Below are 13,683 nucleotides of genomic sequence, written 5' to 3'. Positions count from 1 at the left end.
ATATATACCCACATATATATATATATATATAACATTAAAGCAATTAGTATTATTTCAGTTAATAAAAATAATATTTTACAGTATTATTAAAACAAGTTATTATCATAGGTGTCATCATTTGTACATTACTACTATATTTAACATTAATTATATTTATTTTGTGTTCGCCTCTTTCACAACATCTTTGAATAGATATGTTACAACTATACATCCATTAACATTATAAGTGTTCATAATTCTTCGAAGGAGTACTTCCCGTACGATCACAGAAATGAAGTATGATAAGTGGAGGTTGGATGGGTGATCGCGCATGGGGGTGTATCATAAAATTAGTTCTCGAATTCATAAAATAAATTTTTTTTTATTATAATTTTGTCGTATATCCTCTGACATATGATGCTAATCAATAATACTTATTTTCACAATAAAATTTCAATGAAACTTTAATGAAATTTTCTCCATCACTATTATTCTATTAGTGACACTACTTGTCGAATTTACTTAATGCATTAGTGACACTAGTAATATATTTTTATGCTGACTAGATCAATTCAATTTTATTTCCAACTCGAAAATTAATTGGAGCCAAAAATCCATCGAAATCAATAGAAATTTCGAAAACTTTCAACTTTTATTTTCGATATCTTTTCGAGAAATTATTTCTAACTGAGGTGTTCCCCATTTTAGAGTACCAGGTATGTAAATATGAAATCGGAATTTACCAATAGATGGCCATAGCTGTCAATGTAGTTGTCAGACGGCGCCATTGACGCCATTTCCTTGTTCTGACAAAGATTTTCAACTCACAACAATACAAGTTTCATACAACAGTATAATTTGTAATAGCGTTGAACATGTCGAATTTTGTGCCTGGAAATTACGATTTGCGGACAGCATTGATTTTCTGTTATCATTTGAAAAAACTGCTGCAGAATCGCATCGGATGCTTGTCGAAACTTACGGTGAGCATGCTCTTGGTAAATCACAGTGCTTTGAGTGGTTTAAAAAATTCAAAAGTGTGATTTTGACATGAGAAACGAAGAACGTGGAAAACCACCGAAAAAGTTTAAAGACAGCGAATTGTAATGGATGACACTCAAATTCAACAACAACTCGCGGATCAATTGTGACACGAGAAGAGCTGTCTCCATACGTTTGAAATCCATCCAGGGAAAGATCCAGAGAAAGATCCAGAAGTTAGGAAAATGGGTTCATGAATGGAAGACAGCAGGAAAACCAAAAAACCACTTGCGAAATGCTGCTCGCCAGGTACAAAAGAAAGTCATTTCTCCATCGAATTGTGAACTGGCGATGAAAAGTGGATATATTTTGAGAATCCTAAGCGTAAAAGATCATGGGTAATTCCAGGCGAACCATCGACATCGACTGCAAGCCCAAATCGCTATGGACGGAAGAGAATGCTCTTTGATGGGATCAGAAAGATGTGATCTATTATGAGCTGCTAAAACTTGGCGAAACCGTTAATACTGAATGGTACCGACAACAAATAATCAATTTGAATCAAGCTTTGTGTGACCGGAATATCAAAAAAGGCAACGCAAAGTGATTTTGCTTCATGATAATGCATTATCACACACAGCAAAACTGGTCAAGGAAACGATTGAGGCATTTGGTTGAGAAATACTTTCGTATGCGGTTTACTCACTAGACTTGGCTCCGTCTGATTACCACTTATTTACATCGATGGGATACGCACTTGCTCAGCAGTGCTTCACTTCTTACGAAGATGTACGAAAATGGCTAGATGACTGGTTTAGCTCAAAAGAGCAACAATTTTTTTTGGCGTGGCATCCACAAATTGTCAAACAGGTGGAAAAAATATATAGCTACCGATGGGCAATACTTCGAATAAAATATTTTTTATCATTTTCAATAAACATTTGCAATAAACGTGTATTTTCTATAAAAAAATTCCGGTTTCATATTTACGTACTTGTATATCCACAAAAATTTACATAGCCGTATAACATATAAAGAAAATTATCCAATCGCATTTCTCTTATAAGGACGTAAAATGTGATTGGATAATTTTTGTTATGCATACGTTTATGCGACTATGCAAGTTTTTGTATGGATATACCCTATTTAATTGATTCGCTTATGCACTATGCGTTATGTGTTATGCAAAAGTATGCTGCCTTAAGCCGATTCTACATTAGTTGCAAGCTGATCGCAAATTTGTTGCCGATCTGAAGCTTGCATTTTGAAATTAACGCTTCATATTGGCTGTCGTAACAAACTTGTAATCGGTTTGCAACTAATGTAGAATCGATTTAAGGCAGCGGGGAGCACGCGGAAAAAAAAGAAATAAAGAACTTTGGTTTATTTTCTTACGCATTATGTATTATATGCTTTAGGCAAGAGTCTGTTTTAAGAACTTCGAGACACATAAAATGCATAATGCAGAGCATAAGCATAATATAAGGCTACTAAACCAATGAATATCTTATGTAAATAAATATGGAGACATTATGTTAGATGTTCGTTGATCCAGCAGTTTTATATAGGGTATATCCACAACTTGTATAATCGCATAAACGTATGCATAAAGCAAATTATCCAATCGCATTTCTCCTACAAAGATGCACATAAAATGTGATTGGGTAATTTGCTTTATAGGGCCACATAAACTTGTGTAGCCGCTAAATATATGCATAAAGAAAATCATCCAATCGTATTTTACATTTGTCTTTATGACAGAAATGTAATTGAATAATTTTCTTTATATATATATGGTTATGTAACTATGCAAGTTTGTGTGGAATGGCCCTTAAGCCGGAATTCGCAGTAGTAGTAGGTAGTACATTTCGCTTGTTTGCTTCTGTCTTTTCGTAAGTTCTAATAGTCTTCCGCTTTTCCGCTTTCCGTTTTTCCGTCAAGGTATGAATCCGACCTTATGTTATGCTTATTCTCTTATTATGAATTTGATGTGTGAAGGCTCTTTAAGCCTGTCACACATGAAATGCATAACAGAACATAAGCATAACGTAAGACTGCTGGACTAATAAGTATCCAGCACAATGTCTCCATATTGGGCGAGTTCAAGATGGCAGAGCGACTAGGCATGCTTACCGAGTGATTGAATATGTTTGGTTGGATCTATAAGTATAATAACTAATTATGCTCATTTGCTAGGCAAGTAGGCTAGCCGCTTTGTTAACTTGAACGCGCTCAATGATTTACATAAGATATTCATTAGTTATTGGCCGATTAATAATAGACAATCGCAATAAAACTGATCTCAATGGCTGCGTTCAGCGAATTCAATAGTTGAGTCCGCTAAACGTAGCCATAGCAATCGGCTTAACGAGCATCAATTAATCGATGTTCGATTCGATTATACTTATAGAAATTCGATTTTTCTTATTAAATATTCATATTCGAATAATTCTGTTATTTTCTTTTAATCAATCTTATACATATTTTATTATGCAATTGATTAGCATGTACAGAATAGGAGGAACTAATTTTACTGCTTAAATAATATACAAATAAATTTTCAATTACTCAGAAATACATAATATTGCATTTATTCTTTAAAGCAGTTCACAAATATAATATATGTATATGATCAACATAATTTTAGTATCAATTTATAAGAATAATAAAGACATTAAAAGTTTAATATTAATATATGGTATCATTTATTGCAAAATTTTTCAACATCAAATTATATATTTATACATATAATCAACACGCAAGTTACAAATACATTGGCTGTTTCAATACAATTTAATTTAAATTAATTATTCTTCCTTTATTACAATGTGTAAAGTAATATAATGTAGACACATAGTCTCGAGATGTATGGAACATGTACTTATTTGCTGTTTCATATTTTCCAAAACATGTCTCAAATACGTCAAGCACGCTATATGGAAAATTATAACGTGCGAATAAAAACTGATAAAAGTATTATTACTTATTACTAGCTAAAATTTCCAAATAAGGGAAATGACATAAAAATCGATTGCACAAATATCTTGCCGTTGTGAGTAAATAAATATATTTATCTATTGTTACACTTTCACACTTACAGTACACAGTGTTGAAAATATATGCGAATGCACGAGTACATATATGTATATTCACAAGTGTGTGTGTGTGTGTGTGTGTGTGTGTAAATGTTTTGTTCCATAGCAAGTTTCTTTGTAGTAAAGTATATACATAAAGAGATTAGTTTTATTGCAAGTATATCATTTTTCATTATGAAACAAGTTTTAATCGTTATTACACAATTAATATAATAAATAATTTTCGCTGTCATTATTATAAAAAAAGGTGTTCTTTCTAATACACACAAACACACCCCACACACACACAACACACGCGCGCGCGCGCGCGCACATACACATACACACAAAATAAATTAGAATGAAATTTTCTGTAGTGTGAAAACAAAACTATATTAATCTTTCTTGTTGTCAACTACAAATTTTAGAAAAGAATATTTCGTATCTGAAGACAGTAATCTCGATTTATGTATATGATAGTAAAGTAAAATCGCTTAGGCTTTTTCCATAATGGATACATATTAATAAATGTCATCAATTCGACATGGATAAACATGGATGTTGATATCGATTTTAAAGAGGAATTAGACGATGAATCGAGATTATTTTCTTTTTTATTCTTGAGAGATATTTATAAATTTTGGTTGTAATCTTTCATAATCAAGACCGCATATATATCACTGTAGCAATTATTAAAATATATTTCGTATAATTATGCAATTTATCATATAATTGTATCGTAAATTATTATATAGTCATTATTAGTACTAGTAGAAAGAAAATGCAGAACAACGGATTCACCATTTGAAATAAACATGCCTCTGTTGTACTGATAAGTGGTAAGTGCATCGAATAGCTATAATATATCACCATACTTCGATATGTGATATAACTATATATTCTATCATATTATTATAACGTTCAAACAAGGAACAAGTTAATACATCAAATAGAATCGTCGTATCATTATCGACACGTATGTATTTCAACTGTACATACACAGTAGTAGCGAACATGTTTAACATGCAATATAATAAATCAGAAGCACATTTGCACAAACACAGCATCGCGCGTTGCGCTCGTTACTTCCCGGTTTTTTTCTTTAATTTTTTTTCTTTTTTATATGGGAAACTCTCTAACATATTTCAGTATTTGATCTCTTGCGTATTTGACACGCAAAAATAATTCTTAAAAAATTTATTACTGGAAGGGTCATTTTCGTGCTAAAATCTAAACTTCAGCAAAAATTATGGTTTATTATTATAATAATTAATATCGTATTTTATTACGAGAATTTATTTTTCAATAAACTTGATAAACTATATTTATACCAAGAAAATTTATTAAATTTTCAATTTTTATTAGTCAAGAATAATAATAATAATTAATAAGTGAAACAATTATTCTGTCTTCTATTTTATTAATTATAATTTCAAATATTGTTATAATATTCATTCAAAAAACTTGATGAGCTGTTTTCTATTTTACAAAATGTAAAATATTAATCATTTTACATCGTAGGAATTAACATAAATAATTATGTAATAATTAGTATCAGAATCATTTTCATGCGCCAACAGTACGAGAATCTGTGTCTCGGCGAAATGAACAATCATTATGAATATTTATCAAGAAATTACAAATCATGAATTTTCATTTAATAAGGAATATGATTTTTTTTACAAAGTCTGATCTTTGTTTTTCTTTTACTTTCTTTTTTAAATTAATACTTTTCGTATAACGAAAGTAATAATAAAAAAGAGAAAAAAATTTCAGTCGTGTGGCTAGGTTCTATATATAACGGATGGATGATCCTCGCTGAAGCATCTCGCTGTGTATATATGTGTGTGTGTGTGTGTGTGTGTGTGTGTGTGTGTGTGTGTGTGTGTATGTGTTTTGCGCGCGCGCGCATATATATATATATATAATGTGTGTGTGTGTGTGTATTCTTTAAATTTTTTACGCGCGTGCACACACACACACACACACACACACACACACACACACAATTTTATAATTGTACATATGTGTACGCGCGCGCGTATGTATATAAAAATTTTGCATATACATTCGGAATTTATTTCTCTAATAAACGTAAAATTTTTTCCTTAATTGAAAGAGATTCCTTCAAAGAGACATGCAGAATTAATTTTCTTAATCATGAAAATATTATTCATTAAAACACTATTATATTGTTTTAAATTAAATATTTTTTAGATATTAACATATCATTATAAATATTTCCATTAATTTTTTTATTAAGGAAAGTAATTGGAAAAATATTTAAGAGAATAATTTCTCATTAAAGAAAGAATCTCGAGTACTTTTAAAACAGTGCTAACGTTATGTAATTATTATACATATATTGCACGAAAATCAGTGAAAAAAGTACATATACATACATGCGCACATACCAAATTTATAAACTCATATAATATAAATATTTTATCGCAATTATTATTATCATTATTACATATAATAACAAACAAAAACGAATAAAATTGCACTAAGTATATGTATCTAGGCTAGCTACAGAAAATCTATGCCGATTGATACTTTCCCATTTTGCATGATTATATTATATCGTAGTCATACATAATCTTAATGATTTAAATCTCGACAAAAATTAACAATATCAATAATAAATCGTAAGTCAAATAATAAAATTTAATGAATAACAAAATAGTATCGATTAAATTGCGAATATAATTTTTTTTCTTTATCATAGCGTTTCTTTTAAAACATTTTTTCAAAATAATTACTACAGATATACTACATAAAATGTTTGATTAAGTATGTATTCCAAATAAAAATTCTGAGAAAACTTATAGAGTTGAAAAACAATGCGTTTTTTTTTTATCTTGTTTAATAATTCATTTCGAGTTTTATTTCCATAAGAAATAAAAAATCATGATGTAAAACAATGTAGTGGTAATTATACAAAATTGTAAAGAAATCAATGTGTTATAGAGATTTTTAATTTTTATTAACTACTCTAAAAAATTTGTTAAACAATCTCCAAAAATTTTTGGATGTAAAACACGTAAAAAAATAAATTTCGATTGCACAAAAATTGAGACAAAGTTAATGTATTAATTTAGTAATATCTTCTTAAAAAAAAAATAAAAATTTAAATATATAACAATCCAATTAAAAACAGCTCAACCCATCTCTATTGCTCTTATATGAATTATTTTCGATTATAGACAGTACTAAAAAAAGAAACGCATTAACACCAGATGCAATTATATATTTATACACACACACACACACGCGCGCGCAAAGAGAGGGGAAGGGGTGTATGTGTGTGTGTGTGTGTGTGTGTGTTGTGTGCGCGCGCGCGCGCGCGTCAAATTGAAAAAAGAAATTTGTTCGTATGTATAATGTATATGTGTATGTCCTCCTGAGGATTTATAAAATGGAATCGACGAGATTCCGTCTATATAAAAAAAAAAATCTTGCTTCCACTAAAACTGGAATTATTTTCATCGCTCTTTGTTATTCCGTAAAAATAGAAAAAAAAGAGTCGATTTCAAATTGCTATTGCAACGATTTTCTAAAAAGGATAACTGGACTCTCCTCTCTCGAGACGGTCCTCAAAAGTCGCATCTCCACTTTTTCGAAATATAAATTCTTAACAGAATTTTGATAATTCATGTAATTAATAAAATTGATGTTAATCTTAATAATCAATATAAGAATTATTATGTTACGAATTATTATGTTATTATTGCAGGTAACATAACGTTTATGTGCAACACGAAAATTTAATATAGATTAATTTTATTATAATAATTTATTAAACATCGAATTGCATTAATTAAACATAAGCATTTCTTTTCATGCGCTTTCGGCACAAGGAAGATCAGAATTAATTCTTGAAAAGAAGATTTTGATTATCTTTCGAAAATAAATTTTGTGAAACAAGATACTATAAAGGATACCATCGTCAAGCCGAGGTAGCAGTTTCGTTTTCCTTTCCATCTTCGGAATATAGAAATTCTATAAATATAGCATTCCCCTTCAAAAGGAACGCGATTTCTTCTTTAGCACATGTATCTACAATATATGTATAAGCATATAATGTAATAACGTGTTGTTATTATCAGAGTCTAACCTTATCGATCAGGTCAAGCGCGATCAGCATTCTTTTCGAATGTGTGTGTATTCATTATATGTATATATGATATCGTATCATCAATAGAGTATACGAAATCTGCATATAATTAAATATGTATATTAATTAATACATTCCTCGCGCCCACATATTTCGCGAAGTCATTGTTTATAAAACACTGACCGCATATTAAGCTAAATTTAATAAATCCCGTAAAAATAAATATATCTCTTTCATAAAAATTTTACAGTATCATTTATCTCTTTTTTAAATTAAAAAGAGACAATAGGACAATAGTTCAAGAGATCAATCGAGAAGATTGCTAATTTGAAAATTAATTACGTAAACGATACGAATTATTTCAAGTCTGACATTTTTCATGAAATTTATGTAATCATCATCTACCCCAAGTGGTACAATTGTTATTCAATTTCAACAGTCGCCAACTCAATGCCATTGATAAATTATTATTCAGAATCGTACAATTTTTCATCGTGTGATATTCTAATTATCAACGTGAAAAATGTTCAAGATTTAGGTCCACACGTCTGCAATTACTATTTGTATTTTTCGACTTTCATGGATTAAAGGAATTTTACTAATCCTCGATTAATATTAATTAGAGAAGATAAAATCGAAGATTGATTTTGACATGTAAAAATACATGTTTCCCGAAAGATGGATGAAAAAGGAAAACAGAGCTAAAGAAGGAAAAAGAAGGGAGAGATATCCTATTATTTATTCATGGAGGTAGTGGTGGTGATGGGATCCTTCTCACCTCCACTGGACCAATGTTTTTCCTGTTCGCGCAGCTCAAATTCCCATCGCAGTTCTAGCTCGCGCATATCGTTTGCTATCCCAGCCTCGTATGTATCTTCCTATGCACACATTGATAATCAGTTATTATACAGTCGATAAATCGATAATTCTTGCTTACGATCATATTAAATTTAAATTTTTATTACATTTTGTATTTTATTTATCGTATAAATAAAAAAAGACGTAGTGAAATTAGTTTGTGAAATAAAATCCCCAATAAAAATACAATTTCCCTGTGTGTTCGTTATACGAAAATATGGAGTTATAAATTATGGAAATTAATTACAAAAATAAAATGGCATAAAACGGCTTACCTCCTCAGTTTTGTAATCCGTATTATATTCTTGATTTGATAGCCAATCATTAGTGGATTGCTGAATCCAAGGGATAGTGGTAGTACCAGTACTACCACCATATGGATTGCTCCAATTTCGTACATCTCTCTCCCTTTCTCTGATACCAGCCTCGATCATTCGCAATTCTTGCGTCAATCGTTCGCCTGCTGTGACGAAAGTAGTAGCTCCTTGCGTAGCCAACTAAACATGCATATGCAGGATATGAATTGAACAATGCTTTTTGTATTTTTCACAATTCAAAATGTGACGCATTACCTTTAAGTCATTGATTTTCTTTTCAAGATGTCTGAGTTGCTGCTTTACTTTCTGTGATTCCAAAATCAAACTGCAATGTGTACATAACATATAATATATATAATAAACATATATCTGTTTTCTTTTTTACCAAAGATAAGAGAGAGAGAGTTATAAATTAAAAAAATACAACTACATATATCACTCACTCTTTTGACATACACTCCGATCTCGAGAATTGTGATAATGATTCTGGTGCAATGATATTGCGGCCGAGTGCGACGTAATTATCACTAGTGAAATCGCTATCACCATCACCATTACCAGGGCTCGTTGGCGTCATTGACTGTATTCCATTCATACCAACTGTTGCATATGCTGCACAATAATATGTAATTAATATCGCACAATAATGTGTAATTAATAATTAATATAATTTAACAACTATCTTTAACAACTATCGTATACATAAACATTTTATCTATAAGAAAATTCTTGAAAAACAAACATTTGAAGAAAAAAATTATATTAAAAATCTACTTATGTATATTATAGATATAGGAAAAGTTATTCGTGAATAAAATTCTTAAAATTCCTAGTATATAACGCATTGAATGTACAGCGATTTATGTATTATTTCTGTCGATATACATACTTTGATCGCTAGAAAATAATATTTCGTACTCACGTTGACTGCCATAATACCAAGAGGTTACAGAATTTGGAGTTCTGAATGCAGTAGACAGTGTGGGGATAGGAGTAGGATCAACCTCCTCGTTGTAGAGATGTTGCAGAGTTCCGTTGTAGGGAGATCTATTATCATTACTTTATTACTATTAAATAATAAATCATGTAATTTTTTAAATTATGCAATTATAAAAGTTATTAAAATTATACATTGTACAGATATTACAATTAAATCGATATAATATCTACACATATATTATTTATTATTACCTTATCAGAGTTTTAGATAGTCTTGAGATAGGTGCCTGTTTGCTAACTGATGGCAAAGAGGTTGCTGGAGATACGTCTAATGGAGACATAAAGGGACTGTCATCGTCGAGTAGATGCGAAGTGGTAGCAGATGAAGGTGGTGGTGGATCCGTCCCGGATGTACAGCGAAAGTTATTCGCAGTAGTCCATATCGAGTAATTGTTGGGTACAGACAAAAAATCACTTTCTTGCTGAAGATCATAATTCTAAAGGAAAATATATAATCATGTACAAAAATATATACAAAATATATAAAATAGAATATATTAAGATATAGAATATAGACATAGAATATATTAAATAAATTACGCACAAGCACGCGCGCACAAAACAATGATAAAATATGATAAAGTTCATTCGAATATAAAGAAATAATAATATGAACATAATATGATCAGGATATACGTTTACCATTTTTATTTGCGGTGATATTAGTTGTTGCTGCTGCTGTTTGCCAACAATTATTTCCAACTGATTTAAGATCTCCATTTTGCGTTGCAATAACATCGCCAACATAGTTTTTCCCATTGCCGTTCGCTATTGCAAAGTGATTATTGTTATTATCATTATTGAAATTATGTTAAAACTATCGTTACAATCAATTGTCAGTCACATTAATAATAAATATTATCCACTAAAAGGATTATTCTAACAAATCTTTTTTTGTTACTATTTTTTATTTTGTTGTTATTAAACAAATTTATCCATTTGAAATTCCGGCAAATTATTGATTATAAAAAAGCAAGCTATTTTCTTTTAAACTTTTTTGTTTTACTTGATTTGCTGGTACAATTTGTGGAGTATCCCACACTCCGAGATTTGTCGTAGTTGTCAAGGAAGGTCCATAGTCGACTGTGGGAACAGATCCTGGTGGCATTATGTAATGTCCAGAGCAATGGACACTAGGAGATCCTGGGCTATCCAACATAGTTCCTCCCTTTACAGAGCACAGACTAAGGTGCGGCAAGTTTTGTGGGGGTGTAAGCGGCAAAACGTAGGTCGATGTCAACGAGTCAATCAAATTATTTTCCAAGTTGGTCGGGACAGGCGTTGAATGTTGCACCACTGTAACAATTAAGATAAAATGATAGAAATGATTGTTTTATTTAAATATATTGTATAAAGAGTGCTTCATTTGAACATTTAAATAATTTTCTTTACTATTATTAAGAATACAAAACAATTATCAAATCAAAGTTGTTCTGAAAAAGACATCTTATTTGTAGTTAGTATAATATTTTGATCTATCACACATCCATCATATTAAATATAAATATCCTATATCCACTATACTCACTATCCCTGTCGTGTGCTTTTACGGAATGATAAGTCGTTAAATCACCGTTTTGCTTATTGAAAATTTTGTTATTCTTCTCACCCTTCGATTCCGTCTGATTTGAATTTGCTCTGACATTCAATTTACGATTCTTTGATCTGTACCTGCATAGAAAAAAAAAACTCATTTTTCGTGTGAAAAATCTATTTGTTCTAGAATTCTAGAATCTGCAAATCATTGTAGCAGTAAAATGATTATATATAGCCAAATAATCTCTTCATTCGAAATATTATTAAAAAAAAAAAATTGTAATTGATAATAAAAATTACTATTTTCTATCCATTATTTTTTAATGTCGAGATTTTTTTTCTTCAATATTCTTTAGTAATTTTCTTAAAAACAGGTACCAGAGAGAAAATAAAATGAATAATTGTAAATGAATAATTGTAAATAAATAAACTTACTTATCAAGCTCGGTGTCGCTATGAGCAAAGGTACAATTGTTGGATCGTGGGCAAGTGCCGCGCAGGGCTAAATCTCTACACATGCTGACTTTGTACTTGCTGGTCGCTGAACCTGGACACGAGCTTCCGACGGGACCGCCACCTCCACTATCCTGCGCCATTGATTTCCGATTATTACCGCACGTGCCATTGCTTCCATGTTGTCGAACAAAGTCCACTAATGTAGCCACTACTATTCTCACAGCTTCTAAAGCCGCTCGACATTCAGCTAAGCTTGGTGGCTCTGTCTCTAAAAATAATAAAAATTATAAAAATATACTTATTTAACTAAGTAAAAAATATATTTATTGATAACGATACATTCAAGATTCTAAGAGTTCGTACACAGTCCGAAGAACTTTAATAATTATAAAAGTTTTAAGAATTTATACAGAATATAATTTTTACATATGGTCCGGGACTTATATACCTGGATTGGGATCGATGGCAGCTAATAATTCCAACTGTGGCCTGAGACCGCTCAGTTGTCCAGGATCTGGTGTACGTTGCAACGCTATCACAAGCTCCTGGACACTCTGGGCGAACGATTGTGGTGTCTGTAATTTATCAATGATGCTTTGCATGTGAGACTTGTGAGCAGTATCGCCATAGAGCAACGCTGACCATTGATCAGGCGCAATACGCAAGCCTGCCTCGGTGGCTATCTGTACAATCTGTGCATCATGCTCTCGTCTTAGAGCTTCATAAGTACGGAATTCTTCCTTTAATTGCATTAGAGATGAGTCACCCTCGCGCTTTGATACCTAAAAACGTATATAACATGATAGAAAACGATATTTAATATATATAATTACAGTAAAAAAATGTCTATACAATGTTTTGCTAAAAGCGTTTAATCCTTTTATGAATTACCATATTTACCTTAAAACAACTCGCTCGATACAGAAGCTGCACCACATGTCCAATGCTGGTCTTACTAGCTTGAGGAAAATGTGGTTCCAGACGCTGTACTACAAACATCACCAATACCTTACGTGATAGAGCAGAGCCATCCTCCAAAGCCAATAGCACAAGTTTGAGAACTTCCTCTTGCATCGCTAAAAATGATAGTAACAAAAATATAAAGACAATTACAGAAATAAATTATCCAAGGAAAATGTAACATATAATATGCGCGCGCATATCTTACAAGTTATTACATTCCTTTGAGGTTTTATTTCGATTCTTCTATATGCAAAATAATTATAGAAAAATGATATTTAAAAAGAATGTAGTTTATAGGTGCATTCCCTTTGGCATTCATAGCGCTTGTAAGCATCATTTGTCCTTGTTTAATATTTAGCAGATAACGAGACTGAAATAATGCTTACAATGTATGAGTGCAAAA

General features: G+C 31.0%; 1 protein-coding gene across 3 annotated transcripts in view; it reads right to left on the bottom strand.

The window, feature by feature from the left end:
- Window positions 1–8,856: 8,856 nt before the first annotated feature.
- The window catches only part of LOC108691892 (roquin-2), a 7,707-nt gene continuing 2,880 nt past the window's right edge, over window positions 8,857–13,683 (bottom strand). For all 3 annotated transcript variants that reach the window (XM_018199839.1, XM_018199841.1, XM_018199840.1), the window contains exons 5-16: window positions 13,218–13,393; window positions 12,766–13,099; window positions 12,297–12,585; window positions 11,854–11,996; window positions 11,332–11,621; window positions 10,968–11,093; window positions 10,518–10,762; window positions 10,249–10,373; window positions 9,770–9,938; window positions 9,582–9,651; window positions 9,285–9,506; window positions 8,857–9,029 (exon numbers count right to left, since the gene is read on the bottom strand). In XM_018199839.1, the coding sequence (XP_018055328.1) occupies window positions 8,886–9,029; window positions 9,285–9,506; window positions 9,582–9,651; window positions 9,770–9,938; window positions 10,249–10,373; window positions 10,518–10,762; window positions 10,968–11,093; window positions 11,332–11,621; window positions 11,854–11,996; window positions 12,297–12,585; window positions 12,766–13,099; window positions 13,218–13,393 (2,333 nt within the window). In that variant the 3' untranslated portion in view covers window positions 8,857–8,885. The remainder of the gene's footprint in view (window positions 9,030–9,284; window positions 9,507–9,581; window positions 9,652–9,769; window positions 9,939–10,248; window positions 10,374–10,517; window positions 10,763–10,967; window positions 11,094–11,331; window positions 11,622–11,853; window positions 11,997–12,296; window positions 12,586–12,765; window positions 13,100–13,217; window positions 13,394–13,683) is intronic.

This window comes from Atta colombica, unplaced genomic scaffold (assembly GCF_001594045.1).
Source record: "Atta colombica isolate Treedump-2 unplaced genomic scaffold, Acol1.0 scaffold55, whole genome shotgun sequence".
Taxonomy (NCBI): Eukaryota; Metazoa; Arthropoda; class Insecta; order Hymenoptera; family Formicidae; genus Atta; species Atta colombica.
The sequence above is the reverse complement of the archived record's forward strand: the minus strand, read 5'-3'. Positions and strand labels throughout refer to the sequence as shown.